We start from the raw sequence: 19424 nt of genomic DNA, 5'->3' as shown, positions 1-19424 counted from the left end.
CGAATGGTTCATCCAGCAATGTGTCAATCCTCATTTCAATGCAAATGTTCTCTTTGCGGATGGGGCTTCATTCCAACGTGATCAAATTGTAAATTTTCACAATCAACATGTGTGGGCTGACGAGAATCCGCACGCAATTGTGCAATCACGTCATCAACACAGATTTTCTGTGAACGTTTGGGCAGGCATTGTTGATGATGTCTTGATTGGGCCCCATGTTCTTCCACCTACGCTCAATGGAGCACGTTATCATGATTTCATACGGGATACTCTACCTGTGCTGCTAGAACATGTGCCTTTACAAGTACGACACAACATGTGGTTCATGCACGATGGAGCTCCTGCACATTTCAGTCGAAGTGTTCGTACGCTTCTCAACAACAGATTCGGTGACCGATGGATTGGTAGAGGCGGACCAATTCCATGGTCTTGCATGGGGGCTTAATTAAAATAAAATGCAAATACTTTTTTAATTTTTTGCTTTAGTAGCTGTCTGTTCGATTACGAAGTCTCGTAAACGGTTGGCCCTGACTAGTATTATTACGCTATCTGACTGCATAGAACAACAACAAAGAATGAAATGGAAATTTTCATTAACACAATTAATTAATTAAGTCCCCAGCAACTATAAAACCTACGAAACCAAAGCACAAGTATAACTGTTCTGTGTGTGGAAGTGTGATTCAACGTACGCATCTGGCACGGTTCTTCTTCAATAACATAAGAAATTTTAAATATCATTTATACTGAATTAATTAAAGGAAATAGAAATACCATAATTACTCAAGAAAACCAGAATTACACTCTAATACAAGAACACAAGCCAGATGCTTTGTTGACTGAACCTGTAATGACGCATTATTTAAGACACTGAAATAATGAAAAACAACACATTTTACCTTCATATATATTGACGGAAAGCCCTCTGATTATTACAGTATTTCCATTCGAACAACATCTGCTGTCTAGCCCATCAAACAACTGCATAAAACATGGAACAAGCACTCCTTACTACAACATCTCGACAAGCACACTCCACCACGACCTCTCGACAGGAACTGACTACTACGAGTCCTCGACAAGCACTGCCCACTACGAGTTCTCAATAATCACTGCCAGTGGAGGCGGCAGAACAATACTCTCTAGCGCGATCTCTGGCGCTGTGGCTCAGTGTAGCCACCTTTCATATGCTCTTCCTCCACAGGCTAGAATTTGATGGTATTTTTGCCAGCATTGGTGGTGAAAATACCACCAAATTCGTCAAAAAAATACAGACAAAAATAAAAGATAATATTAATGCGTAAATATCATATAACTAGATAAAATTTTGGCTTTGCACTGTCCTTTCAATAACCTAATATATAAAATACAGTAAGCAATACAAATTCCTTCATACATGTGACTTTACATAACAGTTTACACAAGTATTATGTGGTTAAACAGTTCAATCAATAGCGTCAGCAATGACGAATATGTGCAGGTAAGAGTCTCATAACTTTTCACAAACAGTAATACACAAAAAAATCAGTTTATACAAATATTCACATAAACGCTTTCCATAGCTCAAGAATAAGCAGTTGACAGTTCCAGCAGTAGCACCCAGCAATGGTCAACAGGTGCAAAAACCAACAAGTGACATTTTTTCAGTGGAAACAGTCCATCAGTGGCACCCAGTAATGTTGAATAGGTGCAGACACCAACAAGTAACACCATTTCAGTATAAGCAGTTCCATTAGTTGCACCAGCAATGTTGAGCAGGTGCACACAGCAACAGGTGACATCTTTTCAGTAGAAGCAGTCCCCAAGTGGCACCCAGCAATGTTGAGCAGGTGCCAACACCAACAAGTGACATCATTTCGGTAGAAGCAGTCCGTCAGTGGCACCCAGCAATGTTGAGCAGGTGCAGACGTCAACAAGTAACACCATTTCAGTATAAGCAGTTCCATTAGTGGCACCAGCAATGTTGAACAGGTGCAGACCGCAGTCCATAATATTCACTTTCACTAATCACACTGTTCATCAGCAGAAATTAAACATGACTAAATGTCACACATCATGTTGAAAAGTGCAGCACCATCACTAATCAGACAGTTCAGGCATGAACAATAGTTTGAATACACATACAATGCTTTTATACTAAACATACAAATCATAACAAACACACAAATGATATCAGGTAGTTGTCATATTAACTATTACAGTACACAAATAACAGTAAACCTATAATATTTATGGGTGTCAGTGCAAGCCACAACAAACAAGTAAAATAATATTTAGGAGATAGGTTGGGATCACTTCTCTGGGATTATAAAAGGAAAACACACAAAACACACTCACTCATCTTTCATCCACATTAGTGCTACTGTGTAATTGAATAGTGTTAACTGTGTAAATGGAATTCTGTCAAAATTTTATGTTCATCATGTGTATCAAGTAGTAGTGGCAGCAATGTATAACAGTCAATAATAGTTAGTCAACGTCATAGTCATCATGTCAAGACCAATGTTTGCCAAGCCAGATCAAAATGTACGGTTGCTGAACAACTGTCAGTGAGCCAAGATATGCAAATACTTCCTCTCTCCAAAAAAAAAGTATATATTGCTTAGTGATTTAACAAAGTGTGTGTGTAGACAATCTTCTTTCTACTTGAGTGTTCTAGTTTGCCATCTTCATCCTCCTTGTTCCATATAGACCAACAAAAAAAAATATGCTCCTCACTTACTTCACCTCTTATCCACCAAAACTCCAATAATCATCAGCATCACATAATCTCAATACTTCACTAATACCTCTTCAATACGTCGATACATATAAACCTTATCATCAATATCATTTACCTTACCTCTTGTCCACGAAAACTCCAATCATCATCACTTAATCTTAATACTTCAATAATACCTCTTCACTACGTCGATATATATAAACCTCAGCACCAATATCATTTCACTTCCATAACAACTCTTTCCTCTAGTCAGTCTCCTCGAACAAGTACAGACAAAATCCTAGTGCAACTTCAATTCACACAACCTCTGTGTAATCCATCTGACCCAAATTTTCTACTCATTATAAATTATAAGATACATTTTGGTTCCTTGTCCATCATTAAATAAAAGAAATGCGTACATGACCTCTAACAGACTTAGTTCGATAACTCTCAGTAATTAAGTACGATTACGGAGTGTGAATGATCATAATATTTCACAGTGTGTACACCACTTCAAAAATTATGGCAAACAGAAGCAAACATGTGGAGTATTTCTTGTGTCAAGTGTCACTTCCTATTTCAATTACTCACGAAAAATGCAGTGTGTGAATATAACTTCGTACATATAAGCGCCATCAGCAGGTGTGTAAACGATTTGCTAACCAATTCTCCGTGACAGGTACCAGGTTGCATTAGCGTTCTTTGTATTTAGTGTTGTTACCAGGCCTGGTAGGCCATATAAGGGGCGTGAGAAGCGTAGGATGTTTTGAAATCATTGTAAAGAACAGGGAGATGACACGTACTCTTGTCAGGTAGTTTTATCAGCACTAGGCTGAGCTTAAATGGGAACTCATTGTGGCGTTCTGTTTGGAGGAGGAGGTGATTAGTACAAGGGTTGTTGTTGTTGTGGTCTTCAGTCTTGAGACTGGTTTGATGCAGCTCTCCATGCTACTCTATCCTGTTTAATCTTCTTCATCTCTCAGTACCTACTGCAGCCTACATCCTTCTGAATCTGCTTAGTGTATTCACCTCTTGGCCTCCCTCTACGATTTTTACCCTCCACGCTGCCCTCCAATACTAAATTGGTGATCCCTCGATGTCTCAGAACATGTCCTACCAACCGATCCCTTCTTCTAGTCAAGTTGTGTCACAAGCTCCTCTTCTCCCCAATTCTATTCGATACCTCCTCATTAGGGGTCAACAGAAAGGTCCGATCTTACTCGTCGGCTTTGACCCGTGACGTAAGCGTGTTGTGGTGTGTGACGTCATTACGGCGCGGAAAACCTAATACATGGTTTGATGTACTCTTGTTTAAAGAACATGTATACGTAATATGAAGCAATTTGATGAACATATTGATCTGTAGCGTAGCCCACTTGAGGTTAGGTTGGGAGTTTTTTTTTTTTGGAATGCGGCCGCGGCAGCGGCCGTCTATGATTCGAAAATATTGATTTGACACTAATGAAGCCTGTGGGGGGATGGGGGGGCACTGCAGACTCCCCCCACCGCATAACGACATATTTAGTTTCTCCCCACCCAAAAACCCCCAATTTCCCACGCTTGTCCCGTTACACTCATTAGGCTTTTTGTGAAACTTGTGTATTTCAGTGTTTACAATACGTAGTCGATGTTTTTATATCCGCCATATTGGAATTGTTGTTTATGGTCGTTTCCGCGGTATTTGTGACGTCATGGGTCAAAGCCGACGGGTAAGATCGGACGCTTCTGTATTTCCCTCATTAGTTATGTGATCTACCCATCTAATCTTCAGTATTCTTCTGTAGCAACACATTTCGAAAGCTTCTGTTCTCTTCTTGTCTAAACTATTTACCGTCCACGTTTCACCTCCATACAAATACTTTCAGAAACGACTTCCTGACATTTAAATCTATACTCGATGTTAACTAGTTTATCTTCTTCATAAACGCCTTCCTTGCCATTGCCAGTCTACATTTTATATCTACTCTACTTCGACCTTCATCAGTTATTTTTCTCCCCAAATAGCAAAACTCCTTTACTACTTTAAGTGTCTCATTTCCTAATCTAATTCCCTCAGCATCACCCGACTTAATTCGACTACATTCCATTATCCTCGTTTTGCTTTTGTTGATGTTCATCTTACATCGTCCTTTCAAGACACTGTCCATTCCGTTCAACTGCTCTTCCAAGTCCCCGCGGTGGTCTCGCGGTTGTAGGCGCTCAGTCCGGAACCGTGTGACTGCTACAGTCGCAGGTTCGAATCCTGCCTCGGGCATGTATATGTGTGATGTCCTTAGGTTAGTTAGGTTTAAGTAGTTCTAAGTTCTAGGGGACTGGTGACCACAGATGTTAAGTCCCATAGTGCTCAGAGCCATTTGAACCATTTTTTCTTCCAAGTCCTTTGCTGTCTCTGATAGAATTACAATGCCATCGGTGAACCTCAAAGCTTTTATTTCGTCTCCATGGATTTTAATACCTACTCCGAACTTTTCTTTTGTATCCTTTACTTCTTGCTCAATATGCAGATTGAATAACATCGAGGATAGGCTACAACCCTGTTTCACTCCCTTCCTAACCACTGCTTCCCTTTCATGTCCCTCGACTCTTATAACAGCCATCTGCTTTCTGTACAAATTGTAAATAGCCTTTCGCTCCCTGTATTTTACCCCTGCCACCTTGAGAATTTGAAAGAGAGTATTCCAGTCAACATTGTCAAAAGCTTTCTCTAAGTCTGTAAATGCTAGAAACGTAGGTTTGCTTTTCCTTAATCTTTCTTCTAAGATAAGTCGTAAGGTCAGTATTGCCTCACGTGTTCCAACATTTCTACGAGGGTAAGTCAATTATTATCCGCAAAGTAGTTATAAAATTTTATTGTAATCGAATAGGAAACTTACAAGAACATCATTTTTCGACATAGTCTCATTGCGTTTCAACGCACTTGGTCCATCGTTGTACAAGCTTCCTGATGCCCTCATAAGAGAAGGTTCTCGGTTGAGTTGCGAGCCAAGAATGCACCGCTTCTTTCACTGCTTCGTCCGAGGCAAATCGACGGCCCGTTAATGCCAGTTTGAGTGGACCAAACTAGTGATAGTCAGAAGGGGCAAGATGAGGACTATATGGAGAATGATCCAGTACTTCAGATTTGAGTTTCGGGAGTGTTTCAGCAGTGTGGGCAGCAGTACTCGGACGGGCATTGTCGTGGGACAACACAACACCTTTTGACAACAATCCTCGACGTTTGCTTCGAATTGCAGGCTTTAGCCTGGCAGTAAGCATGTCACTGCGACGTACACTGTTTATTGTTGTGCCCCTTTCCCCATGATGTTCCAGTACTGGACCTTGTGCGTCCCTAAATACCTGTCCTTCGGACAGTTGGGTCTTGAACTTTTTCTTGCACGGCGAATTTGCATGGATCCATGTTTCGTCACCAGTAATTATCCTGTCTAACAAGGGAACCTCCCCAACGCACCCCCCTCAGATTTAGTTATAAGTTGGCGCAGTGGATCGGCCTTGAAAAACTGAACACAGATCAATCGAGAAAACAGGAAGAAGTTGTGTGGTAGTATGAAAAAAATAAGCAAAATATACAAACTGAGTAGTCCATGTGCAAGACAGGCAACATCAAGGATAATGTAAACTCAGGAGCGCCATGGTCCCGTGGTTAGCGTGAGCAGCTGCAGGACGTGAGGCCCTTGCTTCAAGTCTTCCCTCGAGTGAAAAGTTTAATTTTTTATTTTCAGACAATTATTATCTGTCCGTCCGTCCATTCGATGCAATCACTTTTTTGGGAGTGATTATCACATCCACAACAAAACCTAAATCGGGCAAGGTAGAAGAATCTTTTTACCCATTCACGAAGTGTACAAGTTAGGTGGGTCGACAACATATTCCCGTCATGTGACGCACTTGCCGTCACCAGTGTCGTATAGAGTATATCAGACGTGTTTTCCTGTGGAGGAATCGGTTGACCTATGACCTTGCGATCAAATGTATTCGTTTCCCATTGCAGAGGCACGTCCTTTCGTCTACTAATGGCACGGTTTTGCGGTGCGGTCGCAAAACACAGACACTAAACTCATTACAGTGAACAGAGTCGTCAATGAACGAACGGACAGATAATAACTGTCTGAAAATTAAAAATTAAGCTTTTCACTCGAGGGAAGACTAGAACCAAGAACCTCACGCTCCGCAGCTGCTCATGCTAACCACGGGACCACGGCGCTCCTGAACTTACACTATCCTTGAGGTTGCCCATCTTGCGCATGGACTACTCAGGTTGTATATTTTGCTTATTTTTCTCATACTTCCAGACAACTTCTTCCTGTTTTCTCGATTGATCTGTGTTCAGTTTTTAGAGGCCTATCCACTGTGCCAACTTATAACTAAATCTGAGGGGGTGCGATGGGGAGGTTCCCTTGTAAGAAGTTGTCCCCTTCGTTAGCATAGCGATCCAAATTTTTTTTTTTTTCAGATGTCCATGCGCGTTTGTTTATGCAACTGTGTGAGCTGTTTTGGGACCCATCTGGAACAAACTTTATGAAACCCAAGTCTGTTGTGGATGCTTTCATAGGGAGAACCATGACTTAATTTGAAAACGTTGTGTCACTTCGTCAATTTTTAACCGTCTGTCTAAGAGAATCATTTCACGCGAACGCTCAATGGTTTCTTCATTTGTGGCGGTAAACGGTCGTCCGGCTCCTTTGCCGTGCGTAACACTTGTGCAACCATTTCGGAATTTTTCAGTCCATTCGTCGACACTCCGTTGTGGCAAAACACTGTTCCCGTACTGCACCGAAAGTCTTCTATGAATTTCGGCCCCTGATACGCCTTCCGAACACAAGAAACGGACCACTGATCGTTTCTCTTCTTTGGTGCAAATAGACAGCGGGGCAGCCATGATTAACAGCACGGCAGCGATAACGAAACTAACCTAGCAGCTTGAAAATTGCAACGATATAACAACAAATAACCAAAGCATGCGTCAACAACGTAAACGACAGTACTAGCAAAATAAACAAAAATATAACTAAATTGCCAATAATAATTGGCTTGCCCTCGTATTTAACGTTCCGTCGACAACGAGGTCATTAGAGTCGGAGCACCAGCTCGTATTAGGGAAGGATGGAGAAGAAAATCGTCCGTGCCATTTCGAAGGGATCATCCCAGCATTTGCCGTAAGCGATATAGAGCAGTCACGGAAAACCTAAATCAGGATGGCCGGACGCGGGTCTGAACCGTGGTCCTCCCAAATGCGTGCCCAGTGTGCTAGCTACTGCTGCACCTCGCTCAGTGGTCTGTATTTGGCCAGTTGGTCGGATCGTGCAGTATCCGAATTTGTGGGACATTCAGATGTGTCGGTAGCCCTATGTTGGACTGCATGGGGAGGTAAACAGCGTCAGATGTCGAGTGATCCTTGTAAATAACAGGGAGATGATGAGCACTCTTATGAGGCAGCGTTATCAGCATTAGACAGAGTTTGGATGGGGCCTCATTGTGGATCTCCATTTGGCTGACTGGTCGAATCGCGCAGTAACCAGATTTGTGGAGCGTTCGCATGTGACGGTAGCCTGTTGTTGGACTGCACGGGAACGTGAAGGCCGGCAACCTGACGTCAAAGTCCCATTGGACCCCACCTGGCCACCACAAAAGAAGGACGCTGTATTGTGCACCGAGGACACTGTAACCCCTACACGGCTGCGCCTGCCCTCTCTGAACAAGTAACGGACTCTCTGCAACATTCTGTACCATCTTACAAAATTGGGGGGAGACTAGGGCCGTCCTATGCGTAGGCTGCTGTTAACTCCAAGACACTAACGGCTGCATTTGGAGAGGTGCCCTGACCGGAACCATGTACTGCTCACGAATAGCCTAACAATGCATTCAATGATGAATTATTGTTCTGCACTGTCCCGGCTGACCATCGCCGGCGAGGATGGTGGCGAGCTGGCGGAGGTCCCAATCTTTCAAAGTTTCGGAGAAGCACAGTGGTGTGGGGATCCATCAGTTATGACTGCACATCACGGCTAGTAGAGGCTGAGGGAAATGTGATACCGCAACAGTACATCATGGACATTCTGTTTCCTCGTGTGTGGCGGTATAATAGTGATATTTTTCAACAGGACAATGGTCGTCCACTTACGGCACGTGACTCCGCGAACTGGGAGGGTAATCTACGATAATGATGGAAGCTGAATAAATCAATTAAAATTTGTACTCCCTCTTCGTTGACGATTTTTCCATCTATCGCAGTTCTCCGTCGACTCGTGTCATTGAGCGGCGTCATCAGCGATGTCTCGATCGTCTTTACAAACGGAATATTGACAAAGACTTTCGCTTTTATATGGATTTCCGGCTGTGCAACTGTTTTCTTCCACCGTCTTTACATCTTGGGCCTGTTGCTCTTCCGTTCGTTAAAACTACGAAGTCCTGGGATCTATCCTCGGTAGGAAACTTTATTCGTCCTTTCATTTATCCTAAGCAGCAGTGGCGTAGCGTGGTTGTAAAGGTTGGGGAGACTCTATATTTATTATAGGTAGACAAAATAGTACAATAAACAATAATTTAAACAAATGAAACAAAATGCATCAAATAAAACAACAACTACTACTACTACCACTACCGCCGCCATTAATAATAATAATAATAACTAACTTGTTCAAGAAACGATGACAAATTTGTAGAACTCCAGCAGCAAGAGAAGAAGCACTTATATTTTCTTGTATACAAGTGCAATGCGCCTGTCTTTTCTTACCACGAATGAGTCTATAACTCGGTCTACAAAGATCTGATCACGGGATAGCTCTCCAAGTAGTGTCTTTTCTATTGCTAAAGTGCTCAAACACGACAGCCGGGTGTTGGACATTGAATTCCTTAAATAATTCTTCACTCGTTTAAGAGTACTCATGCTTCGCTTACTACTTGCTGTAGTTGCAGGTAGGGTCAAAACCAAACGCAGGGCCGGCCGAAGTGGCCGTGCGGTTAAAGGCGCTGCAGTCTGGAACCGCAAGACCGCTACGGTCGCAGGTTCGAATCCTGCCTCGGGCATGGATGTTTGTGATGTCCTTAGGTTAGTTAGGTTTAACTAGTTCTAAGTTCTAGGGGACTAATGACCTCAGCAGTTGAGTCCCATAGTGCTCAGAGCCATTTGAACCATTTTTTAGCCAAACGCAGGAACTTCGTTGTTTCTTCATAAACAGAGTCTAAATCATTGTTGACAATGTACTTTAAGAGGATTCTTGGAGATAAGTGTTTTTTCATATCAGCGTATATGTTACACAGTGCATTTTCAAGTTGTTCTTGTTTGAATGGTTCAAATGGCTCTGAGTACTATGGGACTCAACTGCTGAGGTCATTAGTCCCCTAGAACTTAGAACTAGTTAAACCTAACTAACCTAAGGACATCACAAACATCCATGCCCGAGGCAGGATTCGAACCTGCGACCGTAGCGGTCTTGCGGTTCCAGACTGCAGCGCCTTTAACCGCGCGGCCACTTCGGCCGGCTCTTGTTTGAAAAAAGGGTACTATTCTACTAACTGAAGCAGTTTCAACTTTGGGAATTCTTTTTGATAGTTCGGGAAACACTTTTCGTTCAAACGTTCACAAACTGAATTTGGGGAAACTCTTGAAATCTTCTTTCCATCTGAACAATTTGCAAATCCAGTATCTCGTAAGTTAGTGCCCTGAGAGATGTCTTTTGACTGTTACGGAATGATAAGTTGCCATTCAAACACAAACTGCATTTAATGCATTCATCAACGAATGTTTCCGTTCTTAATTGTCGTAAGTTTCTCAAAACAGTACTTATTTCGTCGTGGCAAGCAATTATACTGACAGATTTTGACTGAAGAACATTAAAGAACTGAACAACATAAACAAAGCAACCTCGGGAGAAACAAAGCAAGAAGACAAACATAGGATCATCCAATCGTCGTTTCATTCTCACAGCACAGCTCAAAGATTCTGGGTCCCACTGAGACTTTGTGCCATCAAATATATAATTAAAAACACTATATAGCACTGAGAAATGACTAGATATTGTTCAAACTGTCCTGGAATGAAAGTTCCAGCGAGTGTTGCTTGCATGTGGCAGTTTAAATCCTTTCTCTTAGCAATGCAGTTAGTTTTGATGATTTGCTGAAAAACGAATGGAATGCAGTAAAATCACTTACAAACATGCGTACTTGTCGTATGATTTTGGAGGCATGTAACAGTACCAAATTCAGTTGGTGTGCGTAACAATGAATAAACAGCGCATAGGGACAGAACTGCTTCACCAATTGTTGTAATCCTCTTTTTCTCTGCCCGCCATCACTGAAGCGCCATCATATGTTTGACTAACCACTCTTCTTTCCACATTCCATTCTTTCAATACTGCATGAATAATGTTTGACAAACCTTCAGCAGTTTTATCTCCAGAAACATCGTAAAATCCAACGAATCTTTCCTCAATTTTGTCTGCAATACAGTATCTGAATATTATACTCATTTCATCAGCTTCAATCGAAATGAAATTGCAGTTCTGAATTTCAGATCTTATTTTCTCATTAACTGCGGGAGTTATCATTTCTATTACATCATTTTGTGTATCTGGAGAAGTTCTTTTAAAGGTTGAAGATGATGACAGATGGTCTTCGGTTAACTGCTCTCCTTGAGCTAGTAAATCCAACAATTCCAGATACTTATCTTTGTAGCTGGAGGATTCATTCTCTCGATGGCCGCGAAAAGTTAGTTCTAGTTTACAAAGAATTACAATTGTCTGAATATTACAAGCCAATACTCTCCCGTTGGATACAACTTGTCCGTTGTGTTTTATTGCTGTCAGACGAGCGGCATCAGAAAGGGCGTGCTCAGTTCTACTTTTGCCCAATAACTGAAATGATTCTTTGTTCTGCAGGTGATGTTTTGATATCTGGTGCTTTGTTGCTTTCCGGTCAAAGATCTTTATTGTACAAATGCCCTCATTGCACCATTCCTTTTCACCACCAAACAGAAGACATATATAGCAATATAATCTGTTATTAACTTCATTCGCAGTCAGCCAAATATACTTTTCGTAGCACGCTGTCTGAAAAGTGAGTTTTTGTTTGGCTTCACTTAAAGCTACACTGAGTAAGGAGTGGGTCGTTTGTCCTTCAATTCGCACTTTTTTCGTACGGTATGTTAATGTAGAAAAAGGCATTTTTATTCAAAAATTCTATAAGGTGTTCAGTTGCTCGCTCACTCATGTTGGCGACACAACGAAAATATGCACTAAAATCTCACAAGAATGACAATGAACACAAACCGCGCGACTGTTCACTTCCGTGTTAAAATCCTGCATAGAAGCGCCAGAGACTAGTCTCGATACCTGCTAGCAAGTGCAGCGCACCGGCCTTTGTGGAAGAGGGGAAGTGGAGGGGGCGCAGGCGCATACAGCCAGGTAAGGGAAGGGAGGCAGAGGCTGGGAGCAGTCGAGTCTCACGCAGGCAGATACAGCAATACTCAGGGTGCGGCGCGGGCTAAAAGACTGATGTCTTCGCACATTTAGAGCTCTTAGCAGAAAGTTATTTATATTTTTGTTATGAATTACTATTGAATATTTTTAAGCTCGAATACAGGGGAGACTAAGTCTCACCAAAGTCTCCCCTCACGCTACGGCACTGCTAAGCAATACTTCCTGGGGAGCGGATCGGACACCCTCCTCCGTTTGTATCGATCCCTTGTCTGTTCGAAACTAGACTATGGGCGTTTCGTTTATGCAGCCGTTTCAATACTATCCACCATCGTGGCATCTATTTAGCCATTGGCACGTTTTACACAAGCCGGTTGAGAGCCCATATGCACAAGTCTCGGCAGATACGCATGCCGTTTGTCTGCCATGCCTGGTCACCCATCCTATGCCTCCTTCTTTGATGACTTCCTTGATAGCCAGTGTAGGGCGCGTCCGTCTTCTGTTGCCTCCTGGAGTTCGCTTTCGGCTCTTGCTCCGACAGCTTAACTTCTCGCTCCCTGCCACTTTCCCGGTTGGTGTAAACCCTTCACCACCTTGCCTTCATGGAGCGGCCTGTGTTCACCTCGGCCTTCATTCTTTCACTTCGTGTCTCTTTTTTGTTTATTTGTTTTTTATTATTATTATCATTATTATTCGCGTAACAACTCGTATATTAAATGAAATATGTTACTATGAAAAGAGACCCGAAATACCTTTTAGTGATGCTGTGCTATGCCTTTCTTTGGATCATTACTTTTCAACAAAACGAAATGTATTATGTTCCTATTGTTCTGGATCTGGCTTTCTATTAAAGGAACATTTTATCGTTACTGTAACTCGCCCTAAGGTTCAACATATCGTCCTTACTTTATAGTTATTGAATAGGTTAATGAAAATTTCGTCGTTATCAATACTGATGTTACAGTACGCAATGATTGTTCAACATCATAATTCTGCAGTGGATTTTTGTTAACAGCAAAACAACAATAAGTACCACGGCTAACACGAGAACATGAGACTATTATCGGAGAAAAAGATGTTTTTACTATAAGGTTGCCAGACCAGAACTGCGCACAGCAAGATTTCTTTTATGTGATGAAAATAAATTATCTCTTTTCACTATTAGTACTATATTATCAGCAGCCCGTGTCAACCTGTAAAACACATCATAAAATCTGCTGCTCTGCTCTGCAATTCCGAAGGCTGAAAGAAATAATTTTACTTCACTATTACCTGACCGCTTCTTTGCGGTATGATAGATTTCATTTACTGCAATTTAAATGAGCCGCGGCAGCGGCTGGTTCGTTCGTAGCGCCGCTCTGCACCACGAATAATATTTAAACAACTGAAAATGTCTTAAAGGGATGGGATAAAATACCAGGCAAGCTTGACATAAATCATAATGCAAGGTTTCACTAAGTAACTCTATTCAAAACATTTAAACAATTTGATTAATTACACACCTTTTTAAAATCTTGCTTAATGGCGTCCCTCTTACAAACTTGACAAAAGAATGCTACGCTAGCATACAATATCACGTCACAGGCTATCCTACTCACGTAACTCCAAGAAGATGACAGAGAAATTGATGTTCGTTCTGTATTATTTATACTAGTCACACATTCTCATCTTTGTTTGATATTTATCGTCTGTGGCGGTTTCAGTACTCGCCGACACAGATATTATCTAAAATAAATAATAAAAAAACACATAATTTTATACAATAACAAAACATGATACACAATGTTTTCTCTTTATCACATAATATGTCTTTTGCTAAGAGACGTTACAATTCGCTTCCTAAAGAAAATATTACAGCCTTCCTCTGTCACCGTAAGTTTCACGACCTTTGCATGGAAATTCGCGGTAGTACGGTGTGCCTTCGTCATTGGCACCGACGTTTTTCGGTATCGGCTTATGGAACACTGCTCAGTATTTACAGCAGAGCTCTTCACCCTCTATCAAGCCACGCAGTACATCGGCTGCAAAGGCTTTTCAATTGCGTCATCTGCTGCGACTCTCTCAGTGCCCTTTGGACCTGTACTCTACGCTGTCCAACCCTTAGTGCAAAGAGTCCAGGAAAGCTACCACTTGCTCACTCTTGAGGGAGCCACTGTTACGTTTATGTGGATTCCTGGTGACGTCGGTGTGACAGGAAACGAGGCCGCTGCTGCTGCTGCAAAGGCTGCTAGTTCTTCCACCCCCTCCAGTGTTCTCTTTGTTGTAGGCTGCCAGCAGGTGGTGTCACTTTGGCATCACCGCTGGTCCTCCCTTCATGGAAACAAGCTCCGGGGAATTAAGCCTCTCCCATCGGCTTGGACGACCTCCTCTCAACCCTCTCGCCATGAGCATTTTAACTAAACTGCGTGCTGGGCATTTTATTTTTAACCATAGCTATTTGTTAAGTGATGCTCCCCCACCACTATGTGCTCATTGCCCTCAACATCTGACGATTCGCCATTTCCTGACGGAGTGCCCTTTTCTTAACCACTTATGTTCTCATTTATGTTTGCCGTCTGAGTTACTGGCCGTTTAAGCGAACGATGCATGGGTTGTCAACCGCGTTTTACTTTTTATCCGTCGCATCAATATGGCGAAGGACGTTTAATCTTTAGTTCAAGACTGCTGAGCTGGTCGCCATTTTTCGTGCTCTAGAATATATCCGCTCCTGCTCAGGTGAGTCCTTCGTTATCTGTAGCAACTCCCTGAGCAGTTTACGAGCTATCGACCAGTGCTTCCCTCGCTCTCGTCTGGTGATGACTGTCCAGGAGTCCCTCCATACTCTTGCCCGTTGCGGCCGCTCTGTGGTCTTTGTGTGGACCCCAGGCCATGTTGGGATACCGGGCAGGGAACATCTTGACAGCCTGGCCAAACAGGCCACCAGTAAACCATCTCTGGACATTGGCCTCCTGGAGACTGATCTGCGAGCGCTCTTACGCCGCAAAGTTTTCGAACTTTGGGACACTGAATGGCGCAACCTGACCATGATAAACAAACTCCGTCCTTTCAAGGAGACGATGGCTGTGTAGCGGTCATCCATGTGAGCCACTCGCAGGAACTCAGTAGTCGTTTGTCGGCTCTACATTGGCCACACCCACTTGACACTCAGCCATTTACTGCACTATGAGGACCCGCCTCTATGTCGCTGCGGGTCGGCTTTGACAGTGGTCCACATTTTGTTGGCCTGTCCCATTTTAACTGTGCTCAGGCAGACGTTTGCGCTGCCTGATACGCTCCCTGCCCTTTTAAAAGATGACACTGCCATGGCAGGCTTAGTTTTGCGTTTTATTCGGGAAGCGGGCTTTTATCACTTAATCTAAGAGTTCTTCTTTTTTTGTGTTGAGTCTCGCCTTTGGCCTACGATTTTAAACTGAGTTTTTAATGTGTTTCCCGGTGGTTGACTTTTCCTTTTTGTCTCTAAGGTCCGCCAACCGCTGTCACGCTCTGTGTGATTTTAATTCCTTTTGTCTGGTCTGTCTAAGTCTTTCTTGTCCTGTGTCGTCTGTCGTCTTTTCCATTGTTCCTTTTTATTCTGTGTGGGTGTTTGAAATTTTGGAACAAGGGACCGATGACCATAGCAGTCTGGTCCCTTTAATCCCACAAACCAACCAACTTCCATTTCTCTATGGCGTATTTTATGGTCCCTATTTTTAGCTGTCTTTCCTTCCTTCCTTAACGAGTAGACGTTTTCAACTAAATTTTTCTCTTCGTATTCTCCGGTTCTGACTTGGCCGCGAGTGACGCTAGGCGTTTTTACGCCCTAAACCAAAACAAAACAAACCAAAGCACTATAACTAACATAGCTCAAGGGCCTACCCTAGTCCAGTTCCATCCCTGACACAAACTTCACTTCACACCTTCATATTTATGGGAGGGTAATGCTGAGATACTGCAGGGGTCAGCACTGTAGGTCTGTTGCCAATAGAATATATGTGAGGTCAGCTCAGACGTCATCTCCATCATAATGCCCGATATCTCAGACATCAAGGACCAGCTACAACAATTGTGGGCCAGTTTTCCTCATGAGATGATACAACAATTTAATGACACTCTTCCCAACCGAATAGGTGCTTGCATCTAGGTAAGAGGGTATGCAACATCATACTAACGTATGGGCTCATGCTGTCAAGTACTTTGGCCGGCCAAAGTGGCCGAGCGGTTCTAGGCGCCGCAGTCTGGAACCGCGCGACCGCTACGGTCGCAGGTTCGAATCCTGCCTCGGGCATGGATGTGTGTGATGTCCTTAGGTTAGTTAGGCTTAAGTAGTTCTAAGTTCTAGTGTACTGATGACCTCAGAAGTTAAGTCCCATGGTGCTCAGAGCCATTTCAACCATTTTTGTCAAGTACTTTGTAAATCTGACTCGATTTCGTAATCACTAAAACAACCTCTCAACCCACGAAGTTTCATTTCCCCCTGCTCTTGTAGGTTCTTCTCATTTTTTTTTTTTGTCAATGTATATGTATTTAATGAATATCTGCGTCTGGTAACAGCTTTCGGACTTTAGCTAAACTTTTACTCTTTTGCATTTACACATTCTTATGCATGTAGGTCTCCATCAACGTGGCCTGTCCCAGAGGCGTGGCGAACGCAGTGGGCGTCTACCTGTGCGAAATCCGAACCTGGATCCTTAAGCCTGGGTTTTTGCATCGGCCTCCACCTTCGTTGACGGGCATCCCTGGCCCACTTACAGACTGTGTTTGGCCTCTACAGCAAGACACGAAGAACAGCTACAGTCGAAGTGAGAAGAAGACGAACCAAAACAAGTTCTTCATGGTGAGAATCCAGCTAATGACGCCAAATTTAACGACGAATTTGAACGTGTGGGGTGGTGCTCAGGAGAAGATAGATTCAACAGCTGTAAACTTTAGTTATTTTTTTGGCAACAGTAATCAGAAGGTGTTGTGCTGTGACCAAAATCTGTACCCCAGTGTCTAGTTCATATACAAGCAGTCCTCATATTTATGTATGTTTTGCGCATAATACATTTTTTCTATATGATTACGTGTTATTCAATTATTTGACTAGCTGAGTACCTTCCCTCTCGCTCTCTGTCCATCTCCTCCCCCCTCCCCTTTCTAACGCCACACTCTCACGATCGCCGCAATAGGAGGTTGATGTTCTTAACCCCCCCCCAGTATTTCTTTCCCGTTTGTAACTATTAAACTATTACACAGGGTGAAAAGTATTTAAACCGACAAACTCTGGGAGGTTGTAGGGGACATCAAAACAAATACTTTTCCCTAATGTCATTTTTTCCCATGGGGAGTATTTAAACCGGTGAAGGCCGTATTACGCTCTTCAGTTGTTAGAGGGCGTATTACGCTCTTCAGTTGTAGGCAACTGCTGTCCACCAGTGTAGTAGTCCATTATCTCTGTTTACTAATGGAGCGATACACCTGGAGTGAGTACATTGACATGCTTGGTGCGTGATACGTAGCGCACCACAACGGGCGAGCTGCACAGCGGGTTTATCAACAACAATATCCTAATCGCCGTATCCCGCATCATGCGACCTTTGCTGCTGTGTACCAACGTCTGCGTGAGACCGGGTCATTTAGCAGATTGCCTGGACAGGGACGCCATCGCACGGCAAGATCGTAGCAATTTGAGGAAGCTGTCTTGCAGCATATGGAGCGGGATCCTTCAATCAGCACTCGTGCAATTGCACGTAACATGGGGACGAATCAGACGAATGTAAGAACAGTCGTTCGAGAGCAATTTTTACGTCCATTTCGATTACAGCGTGTCCACAACCTGCAAGCAGTTGATTATCCACCCAGAGCACAGTTTTCGGAGTGGTACCCCGGACACTTTGAAATGCATCCTACATTTTCATCCTCTGTGTTATTTACCGATGAAGCAACATTCGGTCGTGATGGAGTCTTCAACATGCACAGTTCGCATGTTTGGAGTGAGGATAACCCACATGCCACAGTTACTAGCACTCATCAAGTGCTGTTCTTCTTTAATGTGTGGGTCGGTGTTGTTGGGGACTGTTTAACTGGGCCGTATCTGCTACCTAGGCCATTAAATGGTAGGCACCATTACAATTTTCTCGTCAGAGAATTGCCAGAATTGCTGGAAAACGTCCCGCTCCCTACAAGACAACGCATGTGGTTCCTACGTGACGGGGCGCCGTCGTGTGCGTCGATTCCTGGACCGAAGGTTCCCAGAAACGTGGATTGGCAGAGGTGGTCCTGTACCATGGCCAGCTCGATTCCCAGATATGTCCCCTCTGGACTTTTTTGTGTGGGGAGAGATGCACAACCTTGTTTACGCAACTCCTATTGCATTAGAAGAGGATCTGGTTGCTCGGATAGTAGCAGCAGCGGGAACAATTCAGGATACTTCTGGGGTTTTTGCCCGTGTCAGAAAGAACATGATCCGACGGTGCAACTTTTGTTTACGTGTCAATGGAGGCATTTTTGAAGATCTACTGTAATTGAAATTGGGTTGTGTTAATGTGTTGTCTCTTCGTCATAAAAAAAATGGAAAAGTGTTTCTTGGTTTAGTTAATTTGTCCCCATAGAAATCTCCCTCTACCGGTTTAAATACTCCTCATAGGAAAAAATGACATCGGGGGAAAATATTTGTTTTGATTTCCCCTACAACCTCCCAGAGTTTGTCGGTTTAAATACTTTTCACCCTGTATGTACTAAATTTGGTTGAAACTGTTCCAGCGTCTTAGGACGAGCTTTTATACCGGTAGCTTTGCCCACCCGCATATGCATATGTCAAACATATTTGAGAATTATTTAACATATTTCATACGTATTTGTACCTATTTCACTCATATTTCTACCGAATTTCGCCCTGAACTTACGTTTTGACGCAGCTCAATGTTTATGACGTCCTGTCTCCTGTACCATTACCTCCTTTCTGCGTAATTGTTGTGGTGTTGAATTAATTTAGTTATTCCGTGTAAGTCAGAGCAGATTGCTACGTGCGATTTGAAATACGGGCGCAGGCGACAGTCGCAAACTACAGCGATGATAATGTATATAAGAAGAGTAGAAGGACGGATCCTCAAAATTACAGACCAATATTCTCAACAACGGTTTGTTGCAGGATTCTCGAACATATTCTCAGTTCGAATATAATGAATTTCCTTGAGACAGAGAAGTTGTTGTCCATGCATCAGCACGGCTTTAGAAAGCATCGCTCCTGCGAAAGGCTACTCGCCCTTTTTTCACATGATATCTTGCGAACCGAGGATGAAGGGTATCAGACGGATGCCATATTCCTTGACTTCCGGAAAGCGTTTGACTCG

General features: G+C 43.0%; 1 protein-coding gene across 1 annotated transcript in view; it reads left to right on the top strand.

The window, feature by feature from the left end:
- The window catches only part of LOC126209963 (uncharacterized), a 71463-nt gene extending 54374 nt beyond the window's left edge, over positions 1–17089 (top strand). Inside the window, exon 3 of the mRNA XM_049939076.1 lies at positions 16703–17089. Coding sequence (XP_049795033.1) covers positions 16703–17089 — 387 coding nt within the window. The remainder of the gene's footprint in view (positions 1–16702) is intronic.
- Positions 17090–19424: the final 2335 nt, after the last annotated feature.

Source organism: Schistocerca nitens, chromosome 10 (assembly GCF_023898315.1).
Source record: "Schistocerca nitens isolate TAMUIC-IGC-003100 chromosome 10, iqSchNite1.1, whole genome shotgun sequence".
Classification (NCBI taxonomy): domain Eukaryota; kingdom Metazoa; phylum Arthropoda; class Insecta; order Orthoptera; family Acrididae; genus Schistocerca; species Schistocerca nitens.
This window is presented reverse-complemented; position numbering and strand designations above follow the sequence as displayed.